The sequence below is a fragment of the Epinephelus fuscoguttatus genome, linkage group LG6 (assembly GCF_011397635.1).
Source record: "Epinephelus fuscoguttatus linkage group LG6, E.fuscoguttatus.final_Chr_v1".
Lineage (NCBI taxonomy): Eukaryota > Metazoa > Chordata > Actinopteri > Perciformes > Serranidae > Epinephelus > Epinephelus fuscoguttatus.
This window is the reverse complement of record NC_064757.1, coordinates 41,412,487-41,437,175: the sequence shown is the minus strand read 5'-3', so window position 1 is coordinate 41,437,175 and position 24,689 is coordinate 41,412,487. Positions and strand designations below refer to the sequence as shown.

Here is a 24,689-nt window from a genome sequence, read left to right as displayed (position 1 = left end):
CTGCACAACACAAACAGCTGAATCCTTAAAGCACATTTCACTTCTTCACATCGCCATCTCCAGATCACTGCTGCAGCTTTTACAGGTGCTTTCAATTTTCTCCAAATGTTTCTACATGCATTGTAAAAAGTGAGAACCCTAAGAAATTAGAATAATTGACATATTTAGTTATGATAATTGGAACACGATGGCTACGAGGGATTAAGTGGCGTTAATGTACTCTGTTTTCCTGACGTGCTGTCAAAATAGACACATTCACTGTAAGAGGGTTTTAATCAGCTGCCTGTGTTTGCTCTGCTGGTTGTTCTGCTTCCTGTAGAGCAGCAGCTTTCAACAAGCGTTACTCCAGCAGCCTGGATGTTTTGAAAGTTCCTCTTAATTTGTGAGGCTCTAAAAACCAGTGGCCCACCCCGGTCGAGGTCAAACATCCCACTCGTGGCACCATTCTGCCAAAGAAATGCCGCAATGACATCAGAGCAGTAACGGCCGTGGTGTGTTTTAGCTAAGTGTCCTGTTTGACCTCAGTGACCTTCACTTCCCCCGTTTTTCCTGGTGGCAGCACTCTCAGAGTTTATTCCCTCCCTGGTCAGGGGGTATGGAGGGGAGGGGGCTAGTAGAGCCATTTCCTGTATTAGCCCCCTTTCTCCCAAACAACATGTGTTCCTCTCTGGTTTGGTTAGCTTAGCGCAGAGGAGCTGCTGTCTCACATCAGCTCATAATGGCATTTTGAAAGTCCCCTGTGGACGGCTCTGGCCCCTCTCCATCTCCCCTTGCTCCCTGGTGTCAGGTTGCTGACTTATCAGACAGACGGGCGGGTGAGTCATGGTCCCACACCTCCCAGTCTCACATTCAGTTTGACCAGCATTTTGTTTTGTTGGACTACTGGCAAAACTGGTCTGTTACTGAAGGATAATCTCCTCATTTTGTGTGTTTTTTATCTTGTCTTGTGGCCTTTATTTATATTTGTCATAATATCCTTCAAGAGATGATTCTAGGTGACCATTAGGGTCTGATACAAGTTTCTAAACAAACTCTGAAATTGATTAATTAACTCCAAATCATGAGTCAATTAACCAGTGAATTTAAAGTTGCCACAAGGATCCTCTGCCACAGAATTGAAGATGACACACCTGCTATATTCACTGTCGTATTCAGTTTTGTTCACACTCGTGGAAACCAAATTGACGGGGAAGAAGACAAATGAAAGCAGGAGCAGTGTCCTGCAAGATTTTGGAACACTGGAGGGATTTCTGTAGCCATTCAACGCTCATGCTCACTGATGAGAAAATCCTTTGCAGCAATCATATCGGTGCAGTATAGAGACGTCACACAGTATTGTCTGACCGAAGCACTGGAGGATTTATTTTATTGTTGTAAGAACGGGATTAGGGCTCGTGTCTCCGTTAATGAGTGTCATTGTTGCAGAGTGAGAACGTGTCAGAAATCTCTGCAGTGCAGCCCATCTGTAACATGTTAGCATAACCAGTGAGAGTGAAGGGCAAAAAAAGCTGAATTTTCCTGTATCTATATTTGCACATTATGTTGTGCAATTAAAGGGATAGTGCACCCAAAAATGAAAATTCAGCCATTATCTACTCACCCATATGCCGAGGGAGGCTCAGGTTAAGTTTTAGAGTCCTCACAACACTTGCGGAGATCCAAGGGGAGAGGAGGTAGCAACACAACTCCACCTAATGGAGGCTGACGGCGCCCCAGATTCAAACATCCAAAAACACATAATTGAAACCACAAAATATCTCCATACTGCTCGTCCGTAGTGATCCAAGTGTCCTGAAGCCCTGACATAAAAAGTTGTTTGGAAGAACGTCATTTGAACTCTGTTTTTAGCCTCATTGTAGCCTGTAGCTCTGACTGCCTCTCTGTAAACTGCACTCACGTGAGACCAGCGAAAGCAGGTGAACACACATGAACCCATGTCTCACGGTCTCGCGCGAGCGTGTGCACGTGAGCTCAGTGTACACAGAGGCAGTCAGAGCTACAGGCTACAATGAGGCTAAAAACAGAGTTCAAATGAGGTTTTTCCAAACAACTTTTTATGTCGGGGCTTCAGGACACTTGGATCACTGCGGACGAGCAGTATGGAGATACTTTGTGGTTTCAATTATGTGTTCTTGCACGTTTGAATCTGGGGCGCCGTCAGCCTCCATTAGGTGCAGTTGTGTTGCTACCTCCTCTCCCCTTGGATCTCTGCAAGTGTTGTAAGGACTCTAAAACTTCACCCGAGCCTCCATCGGCATATGGGTGAGTAGATAATGGCTGAACTTTAATTTTTGGGTGCACTATCCCTTTAATGTTTTTTAGCCATGGGAAAAAACTAGGGATAGAAGAGTGGCTTTAGAGATAGAAATATCAGTCTGTCCATCACTTTGAGACTGAAATACGTCAGCAGTTACTGGATGTACTACCATGAAGTTTTGCATAGACATTCATGGCTCCCACAGAATGAATCCCAATGATTCTGGTGATAACCCAACTTTTCATCTCACGCCACCATAAAGTTCATATTTGCCATAGACTGTATTTAAAAAGATGGACAACTTGTCTCCAATTCCTCCCACTGTACAAAAATTATGCCAAAAATACCCCAGATACCAGCCCGGTCACCAGAAAAAAATCTCGGCTTTGTACATTTTTGCAAACCATGAATATGTTACATTTGCATGCTTCATACATATCCTATTAATGTGTCTAAAGTGACGTAGTATATGAGCTGACTGTGTCATCTTGAGGTGAAGGGGTGGGGAGATAGCATATCACCTATGCGAGATGCCTGCCACACTGCCGGCTGTGATTGAGCGAGTCATTGCAGTGTGTCCAGCGGCTTTTTAGCCACCCAATGTGAGTGATTTGTAGTGACACATTTCTGATTCCAGTCGGGATAGTACCACGAAAAGCAATTGTTTTTTACCAAGACATCGCTGTATTTCCAGTGGAGACTGTGCCCCCAAAACTGGGTATATTAAGCCAAAGCATGATCTTTTCCTAACAGTAACCAAGTGGTTTTTGTGCCTGAACCTAACCATGTGTTAACCACAGTGCTGGTGAAACGTCTACTTTCAACATATCTGCTACACAATAATATGCAAATCTAATGTATCTGTGGTTTGCAGAAATGTACGATGCCAACATTTTTCCTGGCCATTTGGTTGCCAAGGCGAACTACCCAAAATGAAAGAATCCATGTATGGGGAAAATTGACATGTACTTTGATTTTTTTAGTTTGGCCCATGTCTTATATGCTACAGCCCAGTTGCCCAGCCCATGGTGGATGTCATGTAGCTGAGACGTCTACCAAGATGTAGACCACTGTTCAAAACCAACAAAAACATATGTATTTTAACAACCCATCATAGTTTTTTTGGCAGCTTTTTAGGGCACAGAATGTGGGTGTTTTTTAGCAACCTGATGATAGTTGTCACTGGGGACAATGGCACAAAAAGTGGTTGTTTTTTACAGAGACATCGATGCGTTCTAAGGTTCTAAGTTTTTGTGCCTAAACCTGACCTAACATTAACCACAGCGCTGTTAAAACACAAAGTTTCAATGCAGCTGCTGAATCATAATATATAAATGTAAGGTATCTCTGGTTTGCATAAATGTACAATGATTAAATGCTTTTGGGTTTTTTTTTTTGCAATTGGGTTTTTAGGCAGAATTATATATCTGATATATCATAGCTATGAAACAGGTGATTAAAGAGCTTCTAACCTGAGAAGAGTCTTTAGTGGAGACCCTGAATGGTGGAGACCCTCTGAGATAACCAGACAGAGCTGCAGTTTGAGGGTCATGACATAAATGACAAGTTCCATGATGTGCTCCTGTGTGTGTGTGTGTGTGTGTGTGTCCTGCTTGTTCATGTTGTCTGTTACAGTGTAAAACACACGTTACCTTCCCCTGTGCGATGATGTAGAAGGTGCTGCCCTCCTCTCCCTCCCGGATAACGTAGTCTCCCTTGTCATAGTATTCCTAATGGGAGAGAGGGAGGTGAGGACAACGGTCAGAGCTGAAGCATTACATTGATTTAACCATTGACCCGGCCGGTCTGATTCCTGGTAGCCGGTCCCCTGCGGGATGAGCGCTGGAGTTCAGCCATCAATGATGCTCTGTCATTCAGAGCTTCTCAACCCAATGACCAGGAGGGATTTTGGGGGTCATGGGATTAATGAAACATGAAGTGCAGGTCAATAGTTTGTGTTGATTATGATGTTTAAATGTCTGTCGTGAAGGCCTTTCATCATCACGGTCACAGGAGGAATTTATTCGACACCATGGCCTATGTTAATATTAATTTAAATGTATTTATAACCTACAATACAATGTGCTGTTTGTACACTACTCTTCGTACTGCTTGCATCGTCAGGCAACATGCAGTCTGGATAAACACCAAACAGCTACTCACAGAAAAGGTTTTCACAAGAACAGATGGGCTCAGATTACAGGGGTTTTAAAATTCAGACCATTTGATTATCAGGTTGCCGCATACATATATTAATGTCACTGGTTATCTGCTCTTAAATAGTCCAATATAAAGAACAACCCTTCACCCCATGCTAAATGATATTGATAATTCAAGCAGGCTTAGACACCACCTATAGTACTACACCACTACTATGACTGTGACCTCTTAACACCACATTACGTGGCGGTTGCCGATGAAAACAGTGTCAGTGGAAAGTCAATTAGGATCCTTTGTGTGGTGGACGCACAATTCCACTGGAGGATATCAGGCAATAGGTAGTATAGAAAGCAAGAATGTCTGCATAGGGTAGAGGATGGGTCATGGAAGACCATTGTTGGTGTCCTGTGTGAAACCAAAAGTCAATTCATTTTACTTTCGGTCCATACTGCAGCTGCCCTTACAAAGTACTTACTGTTGCATGGAGTACGCACACAGTTGGGACATACTACTTCATCATAACATTACACCTTGAACTTTGACGCTATGCGGTCGGCCGTCGACCAAAGTCGGGCCGTCGGTGAGTGTATGTTGCCCTAGTTTTTGTGGTGTGTCCCGCACCGTTGGCACTTTGGCACGGCAGCTTTTTGGCCGATTGAGCATGTTGAATTGGCAGCGGAGCTTGACGGTGAGAGAGAGGTTCAGGTTTTATTTCCTCGCCCCTGTAGCGAGTGAATCTGCCTGTAGTGAAACCTGGGCTAACCGGTGCTTCCTCCTCATGCTCCACTTCACTCAGCTGCCCGATAAACCCGCTGCTTCTTCCCACTTTAACCTGATTAACAAGCCGGGGCTAGCTGGGAGCGGCTAGCGGAGCGTTAGCCGCAGCATGACCGGAGGGAAGCACAGCCAGTTAGCCTCCTCTGGTCTCTGAGCTAGCCCCGGCTCTCCGTTTGGATCTCCACACCGAGCTCTGGTTTGTTATTCAGGTTAAAGTGGGAAGAAGCAGCGGGTTTATCGGGCAGCTGAGTGAAGTGGAGCCTGCGGAGGAAACACCGGGACCGTCTGGATGTAATAGTCCGTGGAGGTGCTGCGGTGCTCGGCTGCACAGATAGGAAACCCCTCAGCTGACAGGATGTACCACTCTCTCACTCCGCTCTCTTTCACGCAGGCGCAGAACACACGTGCCACTTGGCCGTCGGAAGTCGTCCGTGTAGTGTGTTGAGATGCAAGTGACACAGGGCGATGTGAGGCGATGTGAGGCACGTATTGCAACAACTGTAGCCGCTGTGTACCAAAAAGCTATGATAACACTGATGAAACCATGTCATCCGATACTACATGGAGTATTCATTCAGGCTCCTACACAGACACGCGCGACGCGAGTTGACAAACCCCCTCCTCACCATGCTGGCTGTGTTTACAACGTAGGACTGTTGGGGCGGATGTAAATTGAAACAAACCAATCACGTCTCGTCCTTTGACAACTGACAAGTGGCTCAACCTCACACACCTCATCCCTCTCCTCGCATTACTGTGCCGCTAACAGCTGTTAGTGGCCAGCTGCACTACTGCTGCATAACAAAGTCCCACTCTTTGAGCATAATGCAGGATCATGTATTATGCAGCATCATGGGAGACGGAATCCTCGTTGCCAGGAAAGTGCAAAAGGGAATCAAAAAGGCAGCGTGACCGGCGAATTAAAAAAACAAGGGTCAGCATTGGGGTTGCCTTTCCCAGGTGGAGAGAGCTGCTGAAGGAGAAAGGTAATACAATCACAGGCCAGTGCTAACAGTGGCTAACAGCGGCTAACAGCGGCGCAGTGATGCGAGGAGAGGGATGAGGCTGTTAGCGACTGGCCGCTAACAGCAGCTAACAGCCAACAGCGGCGCTGGCCTGTGATTGCATTAAATTACCATTCTCCCTCAGCAGCTCTCTCCACCTGGGAAAGGCTACCCCGATGTGGGCCTTCGTTTTTTTAATTCGCAGGTCACGCTGCCTTTTCTGTTCCCTTTAGCACTTTCTTGGTGACAAGGATTCCGTCTCCCATGATGCTGCATATGCATGATCCTGCATTACGCTCAAAGAGTGGGACTTTGTTTCAAATTTGCCAGGGTAGTAGCGAAGCGCCAATTGCTCCTCAGTCACGCAGTGCTGGCCTGGCTCTCAACGAAAACACCGAAGGCGGTGCTGTATGTCCCTTGCTGGCGGGTGTATTCTCAAGATGGCGAAATGTAATGAAAGCCCACAGACGACTTACCCGCACAATGTACAAACAAATCTAAAATTCTTCTTTTCCGAGAATAAGTCAGATTATTGGTGGAGGTAATAGTACACCAGTGATGACATATTTATGAATCAATTTTTTGCCAGTAAACAACTGAAAATGTTACACAATGTCCCTTTAAGTAAAAAGAGTACAGATAGAAGGCTCTGTCTGTGTCTGTATATGTATTTTAGCATTGGGCCAACCTGGTCTCACTCTGAAGTCGTCGTAATCCGGTGCTTGGGCAGTGACTTGCGGCGTCAGACACTGACAAAAAAAAGCAGTCCTTTAATGTCAGTTTAATGGGCAGTGAAAGTCCAAGTAGAATTGGCAGGAGGGGTGGTGGATAGGTCCAACAAACACTGACTTTCACCTGGGAGAGCGGTGTTCGCGTCCTGTAAGATTCTAAAGCCAAACCCTGTTCTTTTTTCCTAAACCTAGCCATGTGCGTTTGTTGTTGGAGGAAAAAAAAACATCAATTTGTGTTGTACTGACAAAGTGCATTTATTTTGAAAGAGACTGTACGTAAACGGTAACTTTCCTGTGAAAACAGAAGTGTATTTTGAAAGAAGACAATGCATGTAACAGGCAGAACTGTAAACGTGTCTCGAGGAGGTTGTAGTCATTTCCCTGGAGCCTGGAGCATCAGTATTGTTGCTATGGTTACTTGCAGATTACATATGCCTTTCACACTGATCCAGAATCGTGTTTTAGCCTTCAAGAGTCTTGATTTGATTATAACTGAGTCCTGTCAGCCAATCAGAAACAAGTCATTCCTGTGGCCGTGGAATAAACTGACAGACTCAGAGCTTGTGAAAAGGCCGGTCATCTGCCCGCTCTGACACACGCCAGTTGGTGCAAAAATAAGATCACACTTGACTTAGAAAGTTTGTTTAGCTCAGTCTTACGAGCACCATAAAGCTGAGTGACACTGTGAAATATTCTTGAATTATACACTGAGGTACAGCGCGTTCTCTCAGCCCGCTGAGCTCTCATTCAAACACAGATTCCTCCATTTCATGCTGTCAGTCACACCAAACCTAACACACCGTCCCAACCACAGCACTAAGACCAGGCTGCTGAATCAGCGAGCTGCCAGATCACCTTCCACGTTAAAGCTTTTAGGTGAAGACGGGTAAGTGCAGAGAATGAAGGTGACCAGGATGAAATGTTCTCTGGGACCGACGCCAAATTCCCGCAGCTGAGACAACTGTCCACGGCTGTAATCCATTTGACTACAGAGGACTTTGGCGAAAAGTGAACAAACAAATCAGAGCAACCACGCGTAAACATTCCCTGGTGTTTACTGTCAAAACTCTTGACACAAGTGGCATTTTCCTTGAGCGTCCGAGCTTGTTTACGTCACGTTTACGCTTCAGGAGAGCCTAGTTTAACACCCGTCCGTGACAGCGGAGACAACATGCCAAGGTTTTGTTTATAAAGACTGTCTGGATGATACAGCGACTGTGCAGGGGAGAGACACCAATTGAATTGTGTCGATGGGTTTGTTACACCAGGCTGCCGGGCCTGAATCCTGAACCTGAGCCAAACATTTACCTTTTCAGGACATTTTCACCTGAAAGCTTGAAAGCACGTCCCTCCATAAAATGCTTCAAGAACCCTGACCACCAACAATCACACACATCCCATCTGTCTCACCTCCACCATCAGCCTGCTCTGATTTGGTTTGCTCTTGTCAGTGTTTGAGGAAACCACTTATGCTCAGCTGTGTGTGTGCGATGGGTTTGGCTGCGGCCGTCCTATTTTTGGCAACTGTCAATCGACCAGTCACTGCACATATTCAACTGTGTGTCTCTCTGGTTTTCAGGGACAGAAACTCTAACACCAGAGGAAGGATTAAACCTATTTTAGGACCGGTCCAGTCTTTAGCAGCCCCCATGTGGGCTGGTTGTCCCGTACAGCTCCTTGAAAGCATCCTGCTGCCTCCAAGGAGCGGTTGAAATATCAGTCATGACATGAGCACACATGAATGATTTAAAAAGGGGACACTGACTTTCACTCATCCCTACTTTGCAGAGAGGTGTATCACAATGTAATAGGTTTTTATACATAATGTATACCTCACATTGCCCATATATGTGTGGCCTGTGTTGTGTCTCAACATGATCCGCATTTGTCTACACATATTTTCTTTTATTAGTTTTAAAGCTGTTACAAACCAGCAAGTTATTTTAAGCATCCTAACAGTACATGTCCACAGAGGTGTTTCTGGATGCAAGAGGCTGTGCTGCTGCCCAGTATTGGACACTTAATGGGCGCACCATGTTGTTTCGTGGGCTGTCTGCTCAGGGATTTTAAACAGGCCCAACATTGTGGCTTGTTTGGAAACTTTCTGTTATATTATGAAAATAGTTCCCTGAAATGTGTTTCTGGAAACATTTTAGGCGGCTCATCCCAATTCATCAAATACCAGCGCTTTGTCAGTGGACTTTCATGTCAATATGTGACATGCTAGGTATCCTCTTGCGTCAGTTTTGGAAGTTCAGGGACATCATGTCAGTTTACGCTCATTACATGCATTGTGTCTTTTCAAAATACACTCATGCTTTAACAGGAAATGGACAGTTTCTGCTCGTTAAATGCGTACGATCTCTTTCAAAATAAATTGACACCGTAGGTAAAACACTTTGTCTCAGGTTTCCTTCCTTAAGTTTACGCAAATAAAGTCCGCGGTTAGGTTTAAAAAAACCCATCATGGGGCGTCGGTAGCGTAGTGGATAGTGCCGGTGCCCCATGTATAGAGACGATGCCTTGCTGCAGCGGTCGCAGGTTCGACTCTGGCTTGCAACCATTCGCGTGTCAACCCCTACTCTCTCTCTCACCCCATTTCACTCTGTCCTGTTCATTAAAGGCAAAAAAGCCCAAAAAATAATCTTTTAAAAAACCCATCATGGGTTGATTTAAAATAAGTACTGTTGTTACACACACTAGCACACTACGTTGTCTAAAAAAAACTCTCTTGGTTTCACATGGGAAATAAGTGCGCTGGACTTTGAAGCCAATACTTACTGGGGCGTTTGTCTTTTATTCTGTGAAGCATTTTGTGTTGCAATTTATTGTGTGAAAATGTGCTATATAAATAAAGTTTGATTGACTGATTGTTGATTTCCAGGGTCCGTCACATGATGCCATTTGGCCCCAAAACACTTTTTCCCATTAACTTACATTGGCAAAGAGACATCTGTGAAGCAGTACATACATTTTTATGAGCGTCACAACCCCCACGAAACTCATTTCACCGTCAGGATTCAATTTATTTGGGTAATTTCATACCACAGCGTCAGAGCTTTCTGTGGCTTTGTGCACCACTCTGCAACTTTTATCGAAATGGACAGGGCCCCACCTTTAAGGCTGTATCCAAGTCTCTTCATACATCCATGGTTTGACCCATCTCCCGCCACTCCCACCCACCCAATGCGGCCTTTCTTGCTCTCTATGCTAGTTGTCCACTGCATTAGAAACAGTTGTTGTCCCGTGTATCATACCACCGCTGAGGGTGCCACTGTGACTGACAAGTTGGGAGTGAGAACGAGCTGGTAGGGCTGTCCAGAATCACTATATGTTGGTCTCCAGAGCTTCATTTTTGTGACATAATAACAGCCTGTGACATTTTTTTCTTATTCTGGATAAACTATAGATATACATATAGCTCATAATAATACACTCTGAATCTAAGACAGCACCTGACAAGCACAGAAACAGCATAAGCCTTCTAGTTTCAACAAATTTAAGAGTTGAGATTTATAACTTTATTTATAAGATTCAGCGTTTTTGTGACGTAGCGCTAAACGACAGTCTCCTTGCGGTGGTCAGTTCCACATGTGCCCAGTTGGCACAAGCTAACACAGCAGCAGCGGCTAATGCAGTTGCTGAGTCCGTCTTCATTTTAGATCAACAACTGTTAGTTTACAAAATTTTCACAAGCTTCCGGAAGCAGCAAGTCACACTGGACACCTTGCATAAAGTAGCCCAGACCTTAAAGGCATGTAAATGAGGAGTGGGCCAACATGATGCGAATTTGCTTTCAGCAGAGCTCCATCTTTCCCACTGAGGCTTTCCAGTTCAAAATCCAATCAGCAGATCAGATTGAAAACCTGACAGAGAATCCTGAAAGCAAGGTAACCCCCCCCTCACACACACACACACACACACACACACACAGATATTCTATACAGGCAGAAACACACACACCCCATAACACACTAAATTCCATTCCCCCACTGTTTGACAAGAAGCTTCAATATTATCTGGCGGATTCTCGACGAACATCTGCACCACTATTAGGTTACAGCCGCCCCCCCGAGAGGCAACACAATCAGCTCCATCAGAAATGACTGAATAAGGAAATTCTCCCGTAGTGGAAGGTAGTACGCCGACTAACGATTGTAAGGAACGTCCTTGAAGTTTTCATTGTGAAAAGATGCTGAGAAAAGCTGTTTTTGACCCGAAGCTGACAAGCTGCGCTCCGTTTTCTCTTTCACCACTGAAACACAATGCTCATGGAGGAGAACACGGGCGAGCCCTTCTCCTGCATGTTTCAACACACACACTTAGACACACATTCACTTTTGCACACTTGTATGTTCTCACACCAAAAGCCTGTCACTCGCACATCTTTAAGAAATCACTCGTCCCCCATTTGAATAAACACTTTCTGGGGCCTTGGTCAAATAATTATGGTAACAATATACAGCGCCCGGCGATGACAGGAATAATATCGGCTCTGTTCATCAACAAGGTAATTTGTGAGGTCTTGCCGACTGGAGGTAGAGAGAATATGCTGACACGCAGTAATGGTATATGGCCAAATGGTAATGATATTTTGACAGCAGCTATCTGCAACGCTGGGGCTCCCATGAGCTGCCAGAGGGTTGTGCAATACTGAGGCAACACAATGAAAAGTCAAATTGTCCCTTCGGTAGGAATATAGATAGTTTGACAGAATAACTTACCACCTCCAGGCAGTCCACTATTTTGCTCAGCTTGTCCTCTGGTAGATTAGCCAAGAGTGAGACACTGGCAGAAAAGACAAAACACACATGATGAAGATTAACTTCTGCATGTACCTTTTTATACAAATTACTATGCACATGATGCCAGGGACCTTTGATGTAGAACTACACAGTAATATAGCATGAGCGTGAGGTTTTCTATGATAGTACTCGTATTAACCACCCGATTGGGAAGTTATCAGCCCATTAACTGGCCGTTATCTGTGCTTATAAGCCTCATAGATGGGTCAGTAGAGGCCTGCCACACCAGTTCGTTAGCTGTCACTCTCTCCTCCCTTATGGCCCTAATGCCCAGTTCAGACCAAAGATTCGCAACGAGACAAGTTGAAACATGTTGAACAAGTTGAAACGTTCTAAAATCCTGCTGGTTCACACCAATGCAACTAGACGAGACGTTGTATCATCTCTATGCAACAACTCTCTGTACTTCCGTTCTGATTTGCAGCTTTTCAGGCTTATTTTGTGGCTGAATACAATTTGTAGCTTCTTAAAATATGAATGAGGATAGTGATAGTGAGATACTGGCTACAGCTGCATTTATAGTAGTGATGAAACGGTGAAAAAAAATAAAACGAGCCTGAGATGGACTGTATTATTATAAATACGCCATAATTATATAAGTAAGCAGCACAAAGTAATCAGTCAATGAGAATGTGTGTTTGTGGGGGGCATAAGCTCATACAGCGAGCAGCAGCAGCAACCCACCGTCCAAAACTGGCACACTCTGAGGACGGAAACAGAGGGCTCAGCGGGGACGGAGCACCTGCTGGAGCAAGCAAACACGCCATCTGCGGTCATCTTAGCCCCTTTTACACTGCCAGATTTTCAGGGAATGTTGGGCCGTTTTGTCAGCAAGCTGCAAGCGTTTAGACACACAGAGCTGGATTGGCGAGTTGATCCGAGGTGCCCAATTTTCCACCTCGTAGGGTAGTCATATTGACGGAACCCTTAAAAAGACTGAGGAGGCCTTCCGCAACAGGGGGGACTGTTGATGACTTGTGGGAGGAGCTGTTGATGGCGCTGCACGTGCGACCCACTGGTGGTGGATAAACAGGAAACAGCTGATAGCAGGAATTAGCGAGCAGCTAGTAGCAAGAGGGAAACACAAACCTGACAGACACTGTAAAGATGAGCAACTGGGGAGACAAGGAATTGCGCGCCCTCCTTGTCCTCGCAAACGAAGAGGCCATTAACCGTCAGATGACAGGGACGGTGAAGGACGGGCCGACTTATGAGAGAATCGCCGAAGGACTGACCAGCCGCGGCTTCCCTCCCATGTCACTGTTTACGTCACACACTGAGCTACACGTTTTGTTACTTGCTCACGCCCCCCATTGCCCCGAAAAAGGCGCTTTCTGTATAAACAAAAGTAGGTAGGAGGCATTTTGCTGCACTCAGTTTTGTTTTTACACTGCCAATGCTGAACGAAGACTGATTGGGCTTTCCTGCAAATTTGCACAACTCCTATCTTAAAAGGGCTTTTAACTTGACCAGCAGACTTCACTACTGTCCGATCGGCTGTAGAAACAGGTGACAAGCTTTAAAACCAGACATTTGACCAGCTGAGTTGCAGGTGACACCATCAGCCGGGTTGAGTCAAGCTCAGACCGGCCAGATCACACCGCTGCAACTTTTCTCTGCAACGTTCTAAAACAGTTTCATCTTGTTGCGAATCTTTGGTCTGAACTAGACTGACACTCGTAATTAGCCCGCGGGAGTCCGTTAAAATCATGTATCATACATCACATGTCATTCTTTGACTCCATTATGCTTGTTACTTTCTTATATCGGGAAATTTGTTGCATGTTATTGCTTACAAGAATTATAACAGTAGGTCGATAGCTCTTTGGCTACAGCTTGAGGCTAACCTTCGGAGGAAGTTGCGGTACTGTTCATGTCGCGTCTCAGCCGTCCTCCTCATGATGTTCTGAAACACCTCCCGGTCCAAAGCCCATGTCCTCACTCTGTTCACCGCTGTAAAAGCAACATCACATCTGTCACAAAGCTCTGACCTCTAAATGAAAAACTAGTTAACCTGTGCCCTTGATTAGTAAATACTAAAGGAGCCACAGCTGTTTTCAATAGCAGAGTGTTCAGGGGAACTTGTACACTGATAACCATGACAGAACTGTGAGTGACAACGACAAAAATTAACATTTTCTTTTCCCTTCCTTATCTTTCATACAATTTTCTAGTTTAAACACAGCCCTCTATCACCACATAGTAATTCTGTATTGTTTTATTTTGTCAGATGGACAAAGGAGGCGAGAAAAACAGTAATCTGTCGTCTATCTCGATGGTGAATCACATCCAATCTGAGACAGGCTTCTGTTGGTACAAGGAGGAAGTCAGAGTGAAAGTTTGACGTGAACCGGTAGCAAAGAAAGAGTCCCCCTTCATCCACTACATCTTTTATCATGTAAAAGCCACTCAGAGAGGCTTGTCAAACTGTCACGGTTTTTCTTGTTCACCCTGATTATTGAGGTCAACTCGGTGCCCATCCCCCGAGGGCCACATGTCAATTACTTGGTTAAATATACAAACCCTGACAAAGAGCACTCACATAGTACATGGTATGTGCTTTCCAGATGCCAAGGAGGTGAAAACCAATCAGAATGCAAAGCTGTGGGTATCATGTAAAGCCTTTGTCAACACACCCGATGCAAAAGCTTGTTTACTTTGGTCTAATGACCTATCTGATTCTCCTGCTCTCGCCGTCAGGTGATTCCTTCAAGAAGTCACTGCAACTCAGATGACGGTCAGATGAAGTTTTAGGTTACATTCAATGTTAAAAGTAATGGACAGAGCAGGAAACATTTTCATTGATCACTGTGATATCATGAAAGAGGTACTGTTACCCTCATGTTAAAGTCAAAGTTCTGCAGGTGGTAGCGGCTTTGTTATTAACCTCATGTGAAATCTGACTAATCCATAACATCTACACATCAACCCATCCATTTTCATCTGCTTATCCAGGGCCAGGTTGCGGGGGCAGCAGGCCAAGCAAAGCACCCCGAACGTCCCTCTCCCCAGCAACACTTTCCAGCTCCTCCTGGAGGACCCTGAGGTGTTCCGGGTCTGCCCCGGGGCCTCCTACCAGTGGGACATGCCCGAAACACCTCAAGCGGGAGGCGCCCAGGAGGATCCTGATCAGATGCCCGAACCACCTCAACTGACCCCTTTCGACACAAAGGAGCAGCAGCTCTACTCTGAGCTCCCTCCAGATGTCCGAGCTCCTCACCCTATCTCTAAGGCTGAGCACAGACACCCTTCAGAGGAAACTCATTTCCACTGCTTGTATCCGCGATCTCATTCTTTTGGTCACTACCCAGAGCTCATGGCCACAGGTGAGGGTTGGGACGTAGATGGGCTGGTAAATCTTCACCACGAAGATTCATCACTGCAGATGCCGCAGCAAACCACCAATCCATCTCACACTCCAATCTACCCTCACTCGTGAATAAGACCCCAAGATACTTGAGCTCCCTCGCTTGAGGCAGTAACTCTCCCCCAACCCAAAGGGGGCAATCCACCTTTTTCCGGCAGATCCTGAATGCTTCACACTTGGATGCAAACTACCCCAGTGCCTGCTGGAGGTCATGATGGGTTGAAGCCAGCAGAACCACATCATCTGCCAAAAGCTGAGATGTAATTCTGAGGTCCCCAAACTGGACCCCTTGCTCCCCCCGGCTGCGCCTCAAGATCCTGTCCATGAATATCACAAACAGGATCGGAGACTAGGGACAACCCATCCATGAAGATGCATCTTGTTCCTCTCTGTCATGAAATTATCATAATTCAGCCAGGGACACTTTAGTCAAAGAAAACTTTATCACCATTTGCAGTATCATATTTATATTTGGCGGTATGGCTCTGTTCTGGGGCCTCTTCCATGCAGAAAGCCTCTTCCATGTCCCTATGAGGAAAGCCTAAAGCTGCGTTCACACCAAACGCGAATTCGCAAATTCGCGTCAAGATTACATTCAAAGTCGCGTCTAGCATGACGCGATGGATGCGATAGAGGTGTTCAGCGGGGCGCGATAGACGCAAAATTCCTGTCCAACGCCTCATTGCTCGAGTTGAAAATATTGAACTTTTGAGGCGAATTCGTGTGAGGCTGTGCCGCGAAAGCCAATCAGCGTTGAGATTCTCCCGACGTCACTGGCGTGTGTCAACAACAATAAACTGCTACTCACCGGAGACAGATGGACAGGCGCTCTGCAGCTGAAATGGAGCGGCTGTAGTTGGTGTCCTGCCCGGAGATCCTGGCGCCAACCCTCGCCAACAGGTCCTCAAACTGGGCCCCAGTCAGTCTGAAGTACTGCTGAAAGCGGCTATCATCCAGACGGAGTTCCTGGAGGAGGTGGTGAAACTCGCCAAGCTGGATGCGCTACTGCAGGATAGGGTGAACCCAAAAACGACGGCGTTTGGCCCTCCGACGCATCTGGGACTTCCAGAGGAGGAACAAAGCAGCGATGGTGGTTATCTTGCCATGGTCGTCAGTGACGTCTTGACGCCCCGACGTCCAGTTGTTGATGCCGAGATGAAGGAGAAACTTATCATTGCGGTGTGCGGCTACCAGGAGCTATATGATACTACGTGTCTACTCTACAGAGACCGCAACAAAAAGGAGCAGGCTTGGGTGAAAGTTGCCGAGGAGACTGGTCTCCTTGGTAAGTTCTGTAAATATGTGTGTTTAATTAGTTTGCAGAATGGTTGTACTATGAACGTTAGCACTAGCTTAGCTTCAGTTAGCACAGCCGGCTTCCCCGCTACTCGCGCGAATGACGCGATGACGCGAATGAACAAAATGGTCAGGCGTCCAAACTCGGGCGTTATGGGCGGCGCAATACTCGCGTCACGCGCGTGCAATTCGCTTCACTCGTGTCTGGTGTGAACGCACAGTAAGGCAGAGAGAGCAAACCTCTCTGCCCTTCCATGCGCCTACATGGACAACCTAAGGCAGGGAGAGCAGCAGCAAAAACTCCCCAGGAACAAAACAGAAGGCATCAGTGACAATCAATGATATTGTATCCTGCCTGAACTAATGCTATGATCAATTTTTAAAATGAATTTGTTACCAACCACTGCAACATCGTGACAGCTAGTATTCTCCTCACCTTATGAGTCTGTCTTTGTGTGTGTGTTTGTATAGTCTTATATTCCCCAGCACTTTCCAGCTACCTGACACAACCCTTCACTACACTTTGCCTCTAAACTGCTCTGTGCCTCACTCTGCAGTGTGTGCAGCTTATACTGGTGCTGATTATGTGTTAAAAACAGAAGTTCATGTAGAAAAGTTTGGAATTGGGAATGTGAACACACAGTGTGAGAGGGAAGGAATGCAGCAAAGGGAAGTAATGGGACACAGCATTGAACTTTTGTTACATGACATTTACTTGTGTCTGCCCCAAGGTCACAGATTCACTTCCTGCAGCTGTCAGTCTGTCCGTCATCCACCATGACACACTCACTGACTGACTGCTCATCTGAAAAATGGCTGCCACCTGATGCAGGAGCTGCACAATTAAATACTGATCCGGAGAAGTTTAGTTTTTACTGTATAGAAAATCTTTACCTCGCACTGATGCGGTCCGTGTGCAGTTGTACAGGATGGCTAGTTCTCCAAACGTGGTCCACACCGTTATCGATGTGAGCAGTTTGTTGTGTTGAAACACATCCAGCTTCCCATCTGTAAATATGAAACAAGGACAATCAATAGTGTTTTTAAACCCCCATTTGGGACACGGGAGACAGGCACGTGCTGCAGACAGAATCTAATGACATTTACATTTCATTCACTTCACATCCCAAAATTCTGTTTGTGCTTTTCATCATTTCACCAGCTGCTAGATGATGATAGAGCCTGAAAGGACTGAGAGAATACCTGCAAACACGCAGGTGCATGGAGTCTGTTGCAGAGACTCAGGAGATATGAGCACATACGTTCTGTATGCAGGTTTCATTTCCTGTGATTTTACAGTTTTAAGGGCCTCTTTACAACCTTGAGCCTGGGACGTGTCAGAATCCATTAAATTGCTAAATACTTTATGTAAGACAAGAAAACCAAAAATACCCCTGTCTCTTCTTCCTCTCCTCCTTCTTTACCAACCAAGTGTTGGCACAACTTAAAGGTCCACTGTGTAAGATTTAGGGGAATACACTGGTAGAAATTTCGTATTTTCTTTTTCTCTTCTTTTCTTTAGCTTGTAATCACCTGAAAATAAGAGACATTGCATTTTTTGTTTTTTTCAATATTGTATATCATCTTTAACCTGGAAATCCAGACCCAAATCTAGAAAGATTTAAGGTCTGGCTATGAGTAATGAAAATGGCCCAACTCGAGGGGCGGCACCAAGCATGCATTTGTAAATATCACTGCACGCAACTGGATAACACTACGACCAATCAGAACAACACACGGGGTGACGTATACGCTTAGCTACCAGTGGAGCTAACTGGTAGATTAGACTCTTGCCATATCCGGTCGGCAAAACAGCAAAAATGTCCTTCTTGCATAGGAAAGATTTGAGCGCCGTCTTCTGTTCCTCTTTTAGAGAAAAAGCCAAGTCTAACTCGTTCATTGTAGCAGCCAAAGCTGTTTCAAACAGCTGGTGTTCATCCGTAGCCATCTTGCAATGTTTACTGATTCTGGACTTCATTGTCGCAGCGCTGTCGTCATCTGTTTAGCTCGCCTCTGGCCCGCCTATATCAGATACACCGATGTGATTGGTGCAGCTCGGCTCCAACGGCATGGGTAATGAGCATCATTACTGATTGCCAGAGTGACTCGCTGAGCAAATTCAAATTGTGCTCGAGCGAGAACTCTGGATTTCCAGGGTATATCATCTTACTACATAATGACGAAAACTCTGTCTGTGTGTCCGTTCCACGTTTTTCTCCTCACTGACTTGGTCAATCCATGTGAAATTTGGCACAGTGGTAGAGGGTCATGGGAGGATGTGAATGAAGCAATATTACATCAATTGGCCAAAGGGGGGCGCTATAGCAACTGATTGAAATTACAAACTTTGAATGGGCATATCTCATGCCCCGTATGTCGTAGAGACATGAAACTTTGCACAGAGATGCCTCTCCTCATGAGGAACACTTTTGCCCCAAGAACCCATAACTTCCGCTTATATAGATTTTCCACCATTTTGAATTTTTTGAAAAACACTTCAAATGGATCTCTTCCTAGGAAGTTTGAGCGATCTGCATGAAACTGGGTGAACATAATCTAGGGACCAATATCTAAAGTTCCCTCTTGGCAAAAGTTGGAAAACTTCCTAAAACTGAGCTTCTATAAGGCAATGAATATTGCGGAGGGCGTGGCTCATCACATAAAGGTGTATAACATCTCAAGGGTTTCACCCATCACCACGCAACTTTGTAGGCATATGACCACACATAATCTGAGGGGACCCCTCCATCATTGACCCCATCAAACAAAATGGGGGCGCTAGAGAGCTCATTTCTTATCTAGGCCTAACCGCCATATGGATTTTTACTAAACTTGGTAGATATGTAGAACAGGACGCCTCAAGGTGACTGGAGAAATTTAACTCTAATTGGTAACTGGGTGGCGCTATAACAACAGAAAAATGCTTCAAAATGGCTAAAATGCGACCGATCGCTGTGGCTCCCCCTGTGGACCAATGTTGTTTTCAGCCACTTTTATTTTCGTACTAATAAATCCATAAAATCTCTGTCTGAATACATTGCTCTTCTTAATGGGTTCAGCTGACTATTTAATCTGCAGTTTCCTATGACCTGTATCCCAAACACACACCATGTGAAACTGTATGTAGGCAGCTGTGCACTCAGTGGGTATGGACTAGTATTTCATATTATGTTTATATTTACGTAGGGAGTTGTGTAGCAGGTGGCACTTTGTATGGTAGCCTCGGCCACCACTGTATGAATGGGTGAATGTGATTCGTAGTGTAAAAGCACTTTGAGTGGTCAGAAGACTACAAAGGCAGTACACAAGTGCAAGTCCATTTACAAACTGAACACTGGCTCTAGATAGGGCCATTCACATTTTGGTGCTGGCCACTGTAGTTAGCCGCCCGTCCACGATGAGCGCCACCGGAAAACACTGATTTTATTTAGCATGAAACTGCTTTATTCAGTGTTTTTACCAGTTTAAATCACCTGGTCTGTTTGTTTTGGACAGGAAGAGATCTCTGTGGGTGATTCAGCTCCCAGTGAAAACCCCCACTTAAGGAATAATAACCAGGAGAAGTTCCAGCTCGTTGCAGTCTGCAGTCCTCACCACTAGAAGCCACTAAATCCCCTAAATGTTAAAGCCCTGACACACCAAGCCAACGATCGGCCCCCCAATTCATCATGTTGTAATGCACACATAAATATGCTTTGGTCTTTCAGAACTGGATTGTGTTGTTAATGTGCTAACTGGCTAACTAACATCAAGACGGTCCTCTGGTTTCCCCTTTTGAATGACAATTACAAACTACCACCATCTGCTAGTATGGAGAATTATTTCGTAGCAGGCTGCTTCGTCGCCACTGGTTCTTTTAAGTCAGTTTGCTTTGTCTGGACCTTCACAGACTGGACCTTTAAGACATGACATGTATTTTTAGGCTCCTTGTCAATCAGTGACCCTGAAATGAAATCATTTGCTGCATGAATTATGACTCAAATTAAAGACTTCATTAATGAGATTACAATCACTGGCCCCTGACGTCTGTGTGTTTATTTCAGGAGCTTCATTAGTGACTAATTTGTTTTGATACCTTAGTAACATCACAGAAGCTGTGCTGGATCCAGTGTAGGTGGTGAAACATGTCACATCATTCTTCGGAGAAACATTACCGTTAAGATTTGTCTTCATTCATTTTAAAACAAGTAATATTTCATTTCCGACTCTCTGTGAATATGTTTGGACATCTGATGCTGGAGAGACGACATTACTGCAGCGACCGACCTGCTGTGTTTTTCTGACCAGGGTGAGAAATCGCTGTAACACCAGACAGCAGGACAAATATGCAGACATTTTGTCTGTGAATGGCTAATTTCACCAACAAGCTCACTGGCAGACGACCAATGGTTGTTTAGAGACCACGTGGTCATCTAAAACACTTTGTTGCTTGGTTACTTCAAGAGAGCTGCCAGTGAAGTGTCGGATGTACCAGCTACTGTAGATATAAGAGGTCAGCTGTGAGTTCACTATATCAACTAAAAAAAAACACCCAAACCCAACATTAAATTAAAATATAGTTACAGTAAGTGGACAAATGAGGAATTTGAGAAGTAGGAGAACATTTCAGTTCAATGTACTTCATATACACTGTGCCTGGGTGACTGGATGAACACATTAAAGTCCAAAATTAAAAAGTTTTTTGCTCTCCTGCCAAGAGTTGATAAACCAGAGGGATTAACACACCTGCCAACAAAACCTTTCTCTGGCCAAAATCATTACAATCTGTATTTTTCAAACAATAACATTAGTCTACTTAACCTTTAAACTGGCACAAAAGTTCGCAGAAGTTTAGCCGGCATTAATCTGTGCGGAGCGGTGGGACCAATCAAAAGCCTCCCTGATGCACAGCTGCTGTTTCGCTTTGATTTTATTGGCTCGTGGTCAGAGAGGCTGTACAGTAGCCAGTGAGGGCAAAGTTTGAGAACATGCAAAGAACAAAACAGTCATCTTAAAAAGCTACATAGCAGTGCTGCAGGTGGCTCGCTGTCTGCTGCCAGTCTCAGATTTTTCTCTGTTAATTTAAGTCTCTGACCATCTGAGTCAGCAGTTTTTAACTCAATGACTGGTCACTTAAAATGGAGACAAATGTAATTTAACACACAGTTTGGGAGGGATATAAATCCTCCGACTGATTTACAGTTTTAAGTTAGGAACAAAGGACCTGGTTTTAAGGATATGTGATGTTACCAGCAGTTCATGTCCCTAAACAGTCTTAGATTGGGTCTGAATGGAAAGCTGAAACTCTTGCAGATTCCACTTTTATTCAAGTGTGACGATGTTTGTCCCCAAAGCAGCCATTTCACTGTAGTGAGACCTTTTTTTAAACTTGACCTCACTGTATAAATTGACCTCTTGTGACCTCTAGGATAATCACACCCTCGTGAAACTTTATAACCCCAAACTAGAGACCTCAGGCATTCAGAGGGTGTATGGCTTTCATAGGTATATTGACAATCAGGGGGTTTCTCAGCCATTTTGAGGAACATAGGTGCTCGCCATCCAGTTGCCAAAAACGCAGTTGTTACAGGAATTTCCAAATGGGTAAAGTTTTTGATATAAATCACAGCATGGATTTTTCTACAGTGTTTCAAAAGGTCTTGGTGTCTTAATGTGGTGTGTTGGCGGGATTGTTATGAAATTTTGAGTGGTAAAAGAATGCTTTAATGTAGCACCAAATCTGTGTAACAAATGGTATCAACCAAAAATTGTGTAACAACTTATGAGACATAATTGAACATGGGGCTGGCCATCATGTTCTGAGCCCAAACCTTACAGCCTTACAAATTTGAAATGAGCACCTAACCAAAACACAATGTTAACTATAGATTTATGACAGCAAAAATGTGAGACACAGTACTGAGCTGCAGCTGAAATTAATCTGCAGGTTGCCAGCTTTCAGATCATGTGTACCGCCTCAATGTGGCATATAATGTTGACCTGCTGTCTCCCCCTAAACTCATCAACACCACACCCACTGTAATGTTCTCCTTCATCAGAGAGCTTGGATAAAATGATCTGTGTGATGAATCAAACCTCAGCATGACTACAGAGAGTCAGGGGTGTTAATGTAGGCAGTGCAGGCAGTGCAGTTGCACTGGGGCCCGAGAGGTGGGGGGGCATAGAGAGAGTGGGCCCTTCAGTCATGTGTTGGGGGAGAATGGGCCCTTATGAGTGACTGCCAATTTGAAAATATGTCTGACACAAACTAATCTCTGCCATGTGTTATTTATCTTTTTTCTTTTGTGCCAGTAGCTTATAACACAATTATATGCTAATTAAAATTGTTAAATTAAATCAATAATTTCTTATCTTCTTTAGTATTTTTGTCATATACAGAAACGCAATGATGATTGCTGGGTAATATGTATGTTGATGTTATCCAATGTCAAGTCTCTGACCATGTAACAAGATGATTTGTGCACGATAGCGTGCAATGGGGCCCGTCACAACTACCTTACGCCACTGCAGAGAACGTGACCATGAGATTTAGGTTTGTATATTTTCCAACACAAAACTAAAATAAATTCTTACTTTTACTGAGAAGGAGAGACGCACTGAAGCGCTGTTGGACAAATGTCCCTTCCCAAATTTTTTCCACTTTGCATTTGCACAAACACACACACACACACACACACACACACACACACACACACACACACACACACACACACACACATCAGAGCTTCTTCTCCTTGTCTTTTTGCTTCTATTTCGTATTGCAAACACCAGGTAACCAACACAGTGTGTCTTCAAACTGATTATGGAGTCAGAAAGTTTTTATCTGCATGTCTTCAGACAGTGAAGGAGCCAACATGACAATAGCAGATGTCTCTTTACTGGAAAAAGAGACATGAAAATATTGTGAGGACGCTCTGCACGTGTGTTAGATGTGTTTGCAAACCTTGTTTTAATGTGATGTCAGTAAAAGTTAAGTGACTGTAAAACTGTAAAATGTCCTCAGAGGCTAAAGGCACTCATCCAGGGCATGACAGGGCTGGCTGATGAAGAGCCAAAGACTCCACCCACTGATTAACACTCAGAAAAATCACCTGCTGAGGTTGCACACTGCTGACTTCCTCACTGATCATGTCACATGTTGCTACTGCTTCTTGCTAGGTGTTACACGTCATGTGATGTTTGTAGTTTAAAAAGAATCAGTCACTTGAGGCAGTGGACAGAAAAAGTTGGATTTCTTGGATTTATTTCCAGCCTGAGAAGAAAAAGATGATGAAACAGGAGTGGACGTACCTGCCAGGACGAACAGATGGTTCCCAGGTTCTCCCTGCTTGATGACGTACTCTCCCTGCTGGTAGGTGCGCTCATACATACACTCCACCATGTCTTTGATCTGCTGCAGCTCCAGCCTCTTCAGGTACTGGTTCTTGTTCAGGGAGTCTGTCAGCAGCTTCTTCACACTGTCACCAACACAGGAAATGTTAGACATATGACCTCTTGCGGAGGAAATAACTGGACTTTTTGAATGTTGCTGGTGGTGGTATTTAAGAAAATAATGGACAGTGGTGCCATTTGTTCTGTCATAAATCTTTACTTTACATTAGTTTTTGTGCTTTTGGTATATGTTATCTTTAGGCAGTTGGAATCTAAGTTCGAAGACAGGTGTAGTCAAAGCAAGGGGGCCAGAAGTAGGGGCTTTAAAGGCCCTGACGCACAAAGCTGATGGTCAGCTTTCAATCCATGTTTGGCCGTCGATGACCATCTATCCCCCTGATCGGTGTCCCACACCTTTGCCCCTCATCGGCCCCCACCTGCTTTTTTCTTGTTGGCCAATTCAGCATGTTGTCGGCGTCAGTGATGGAACAACGGTATGAGAGTAAAGCCTGAGGTCGGGGCAGAGCCTGACGGTGAATGAAATCACTCTGATGGGCAGTTCAGCTCAGGGCATGATAAAAGAAACGGAAGTGAGGAAAGTAAACAAAGAGCTAAACTCAAAAGGGAGTGAGACCAAAACAGACTTGTTTCATAAGGTAAGATTATTTTTCTTAAGTCACTGAGCTCTTCAGCAGAAATGCCTTGTGATGGTTTGTGTTATTGTTTACTGGCACACACTAAATATGCTCTGTTCTTTTTCAACATTGGATTGCTAATGTGCTACCTGGCTCACTTGCATCAGGGCGATCTTCTAGTTTCCTTTGTTGAATGAAAATTACAGAGTACTGCCGTCTGCTGGTGTGGAGAGTTATTTCCTCTCACACAGGCACAGAATGTACCGAGAAACAGGTGACGTGAGGT

The 24,689-nt window shown here is 44.7% G+C and overlaps 2 protein-coding genes and 1 long non-coding RNA gene across 3 annotated transcripts in view; 1 reads left to right on the top strand and 2 right to left on the bottom strand.

Moving 5' to 3' along the window:
- Positions 1 to 24,689, bottom strand: part of cds1 (CDP-diacylglycerol synthase (phosphatidate cytidylyltransferase) 1) — a 453,066-nt gene that overhangs the window by 77,174 nt on the left and 351,203 nt on the right. The gene's annotated exons all lie outside the window — the stretch shown is intronic.
- prkg2 (protein kinase cGMP-dependent 2) overlaps positions 1 to 24,689 on the bottom strand; it is a 54,725-nt gene that overhangs the window by 16,970 nt on the left and 13,066 nt on the right. Inside the window, exons 3-7 of the mRNA XM_049578496.1 lie at positions 23,688 to 23,854; positions 17,292 to 17,405; positions 13,582 to 13,687; positions 11,654 to 11,717; positions 3,910 to 3,987 (exon numbers count right to left, since the gene is read on the bottom strand). Of these exons, the coding sequence (XP_049434453.1) occupies positions 3,910 to 3,987; positions 11,654 to 11,717; positions 13,582 to 13,687; positions 17,292 to 17,405; positions 23,688 to 23,854 (529 nt within the window). The remainder of the gene's footprint in view (positions 1 to 3,909; positions 3,988 to 11,653; positions 11,718 to 13,581; positions 13,688 to 17,291; positions 17,406 to 23,687; positions 23,855 to 24,689) is intronic.
- LOC125890165 (uncharacterized) lies at positions 36 to 20,271 on the top strand. The gene is made up of 3 exons (XR_007449511.1): positions 36 to 85; positions 10,733 to 10,819; positions 19,893 to 20,271. It is a non-coding gene; the product is annotated as an uncharacterized LOC125890165 (long non-coding RNA).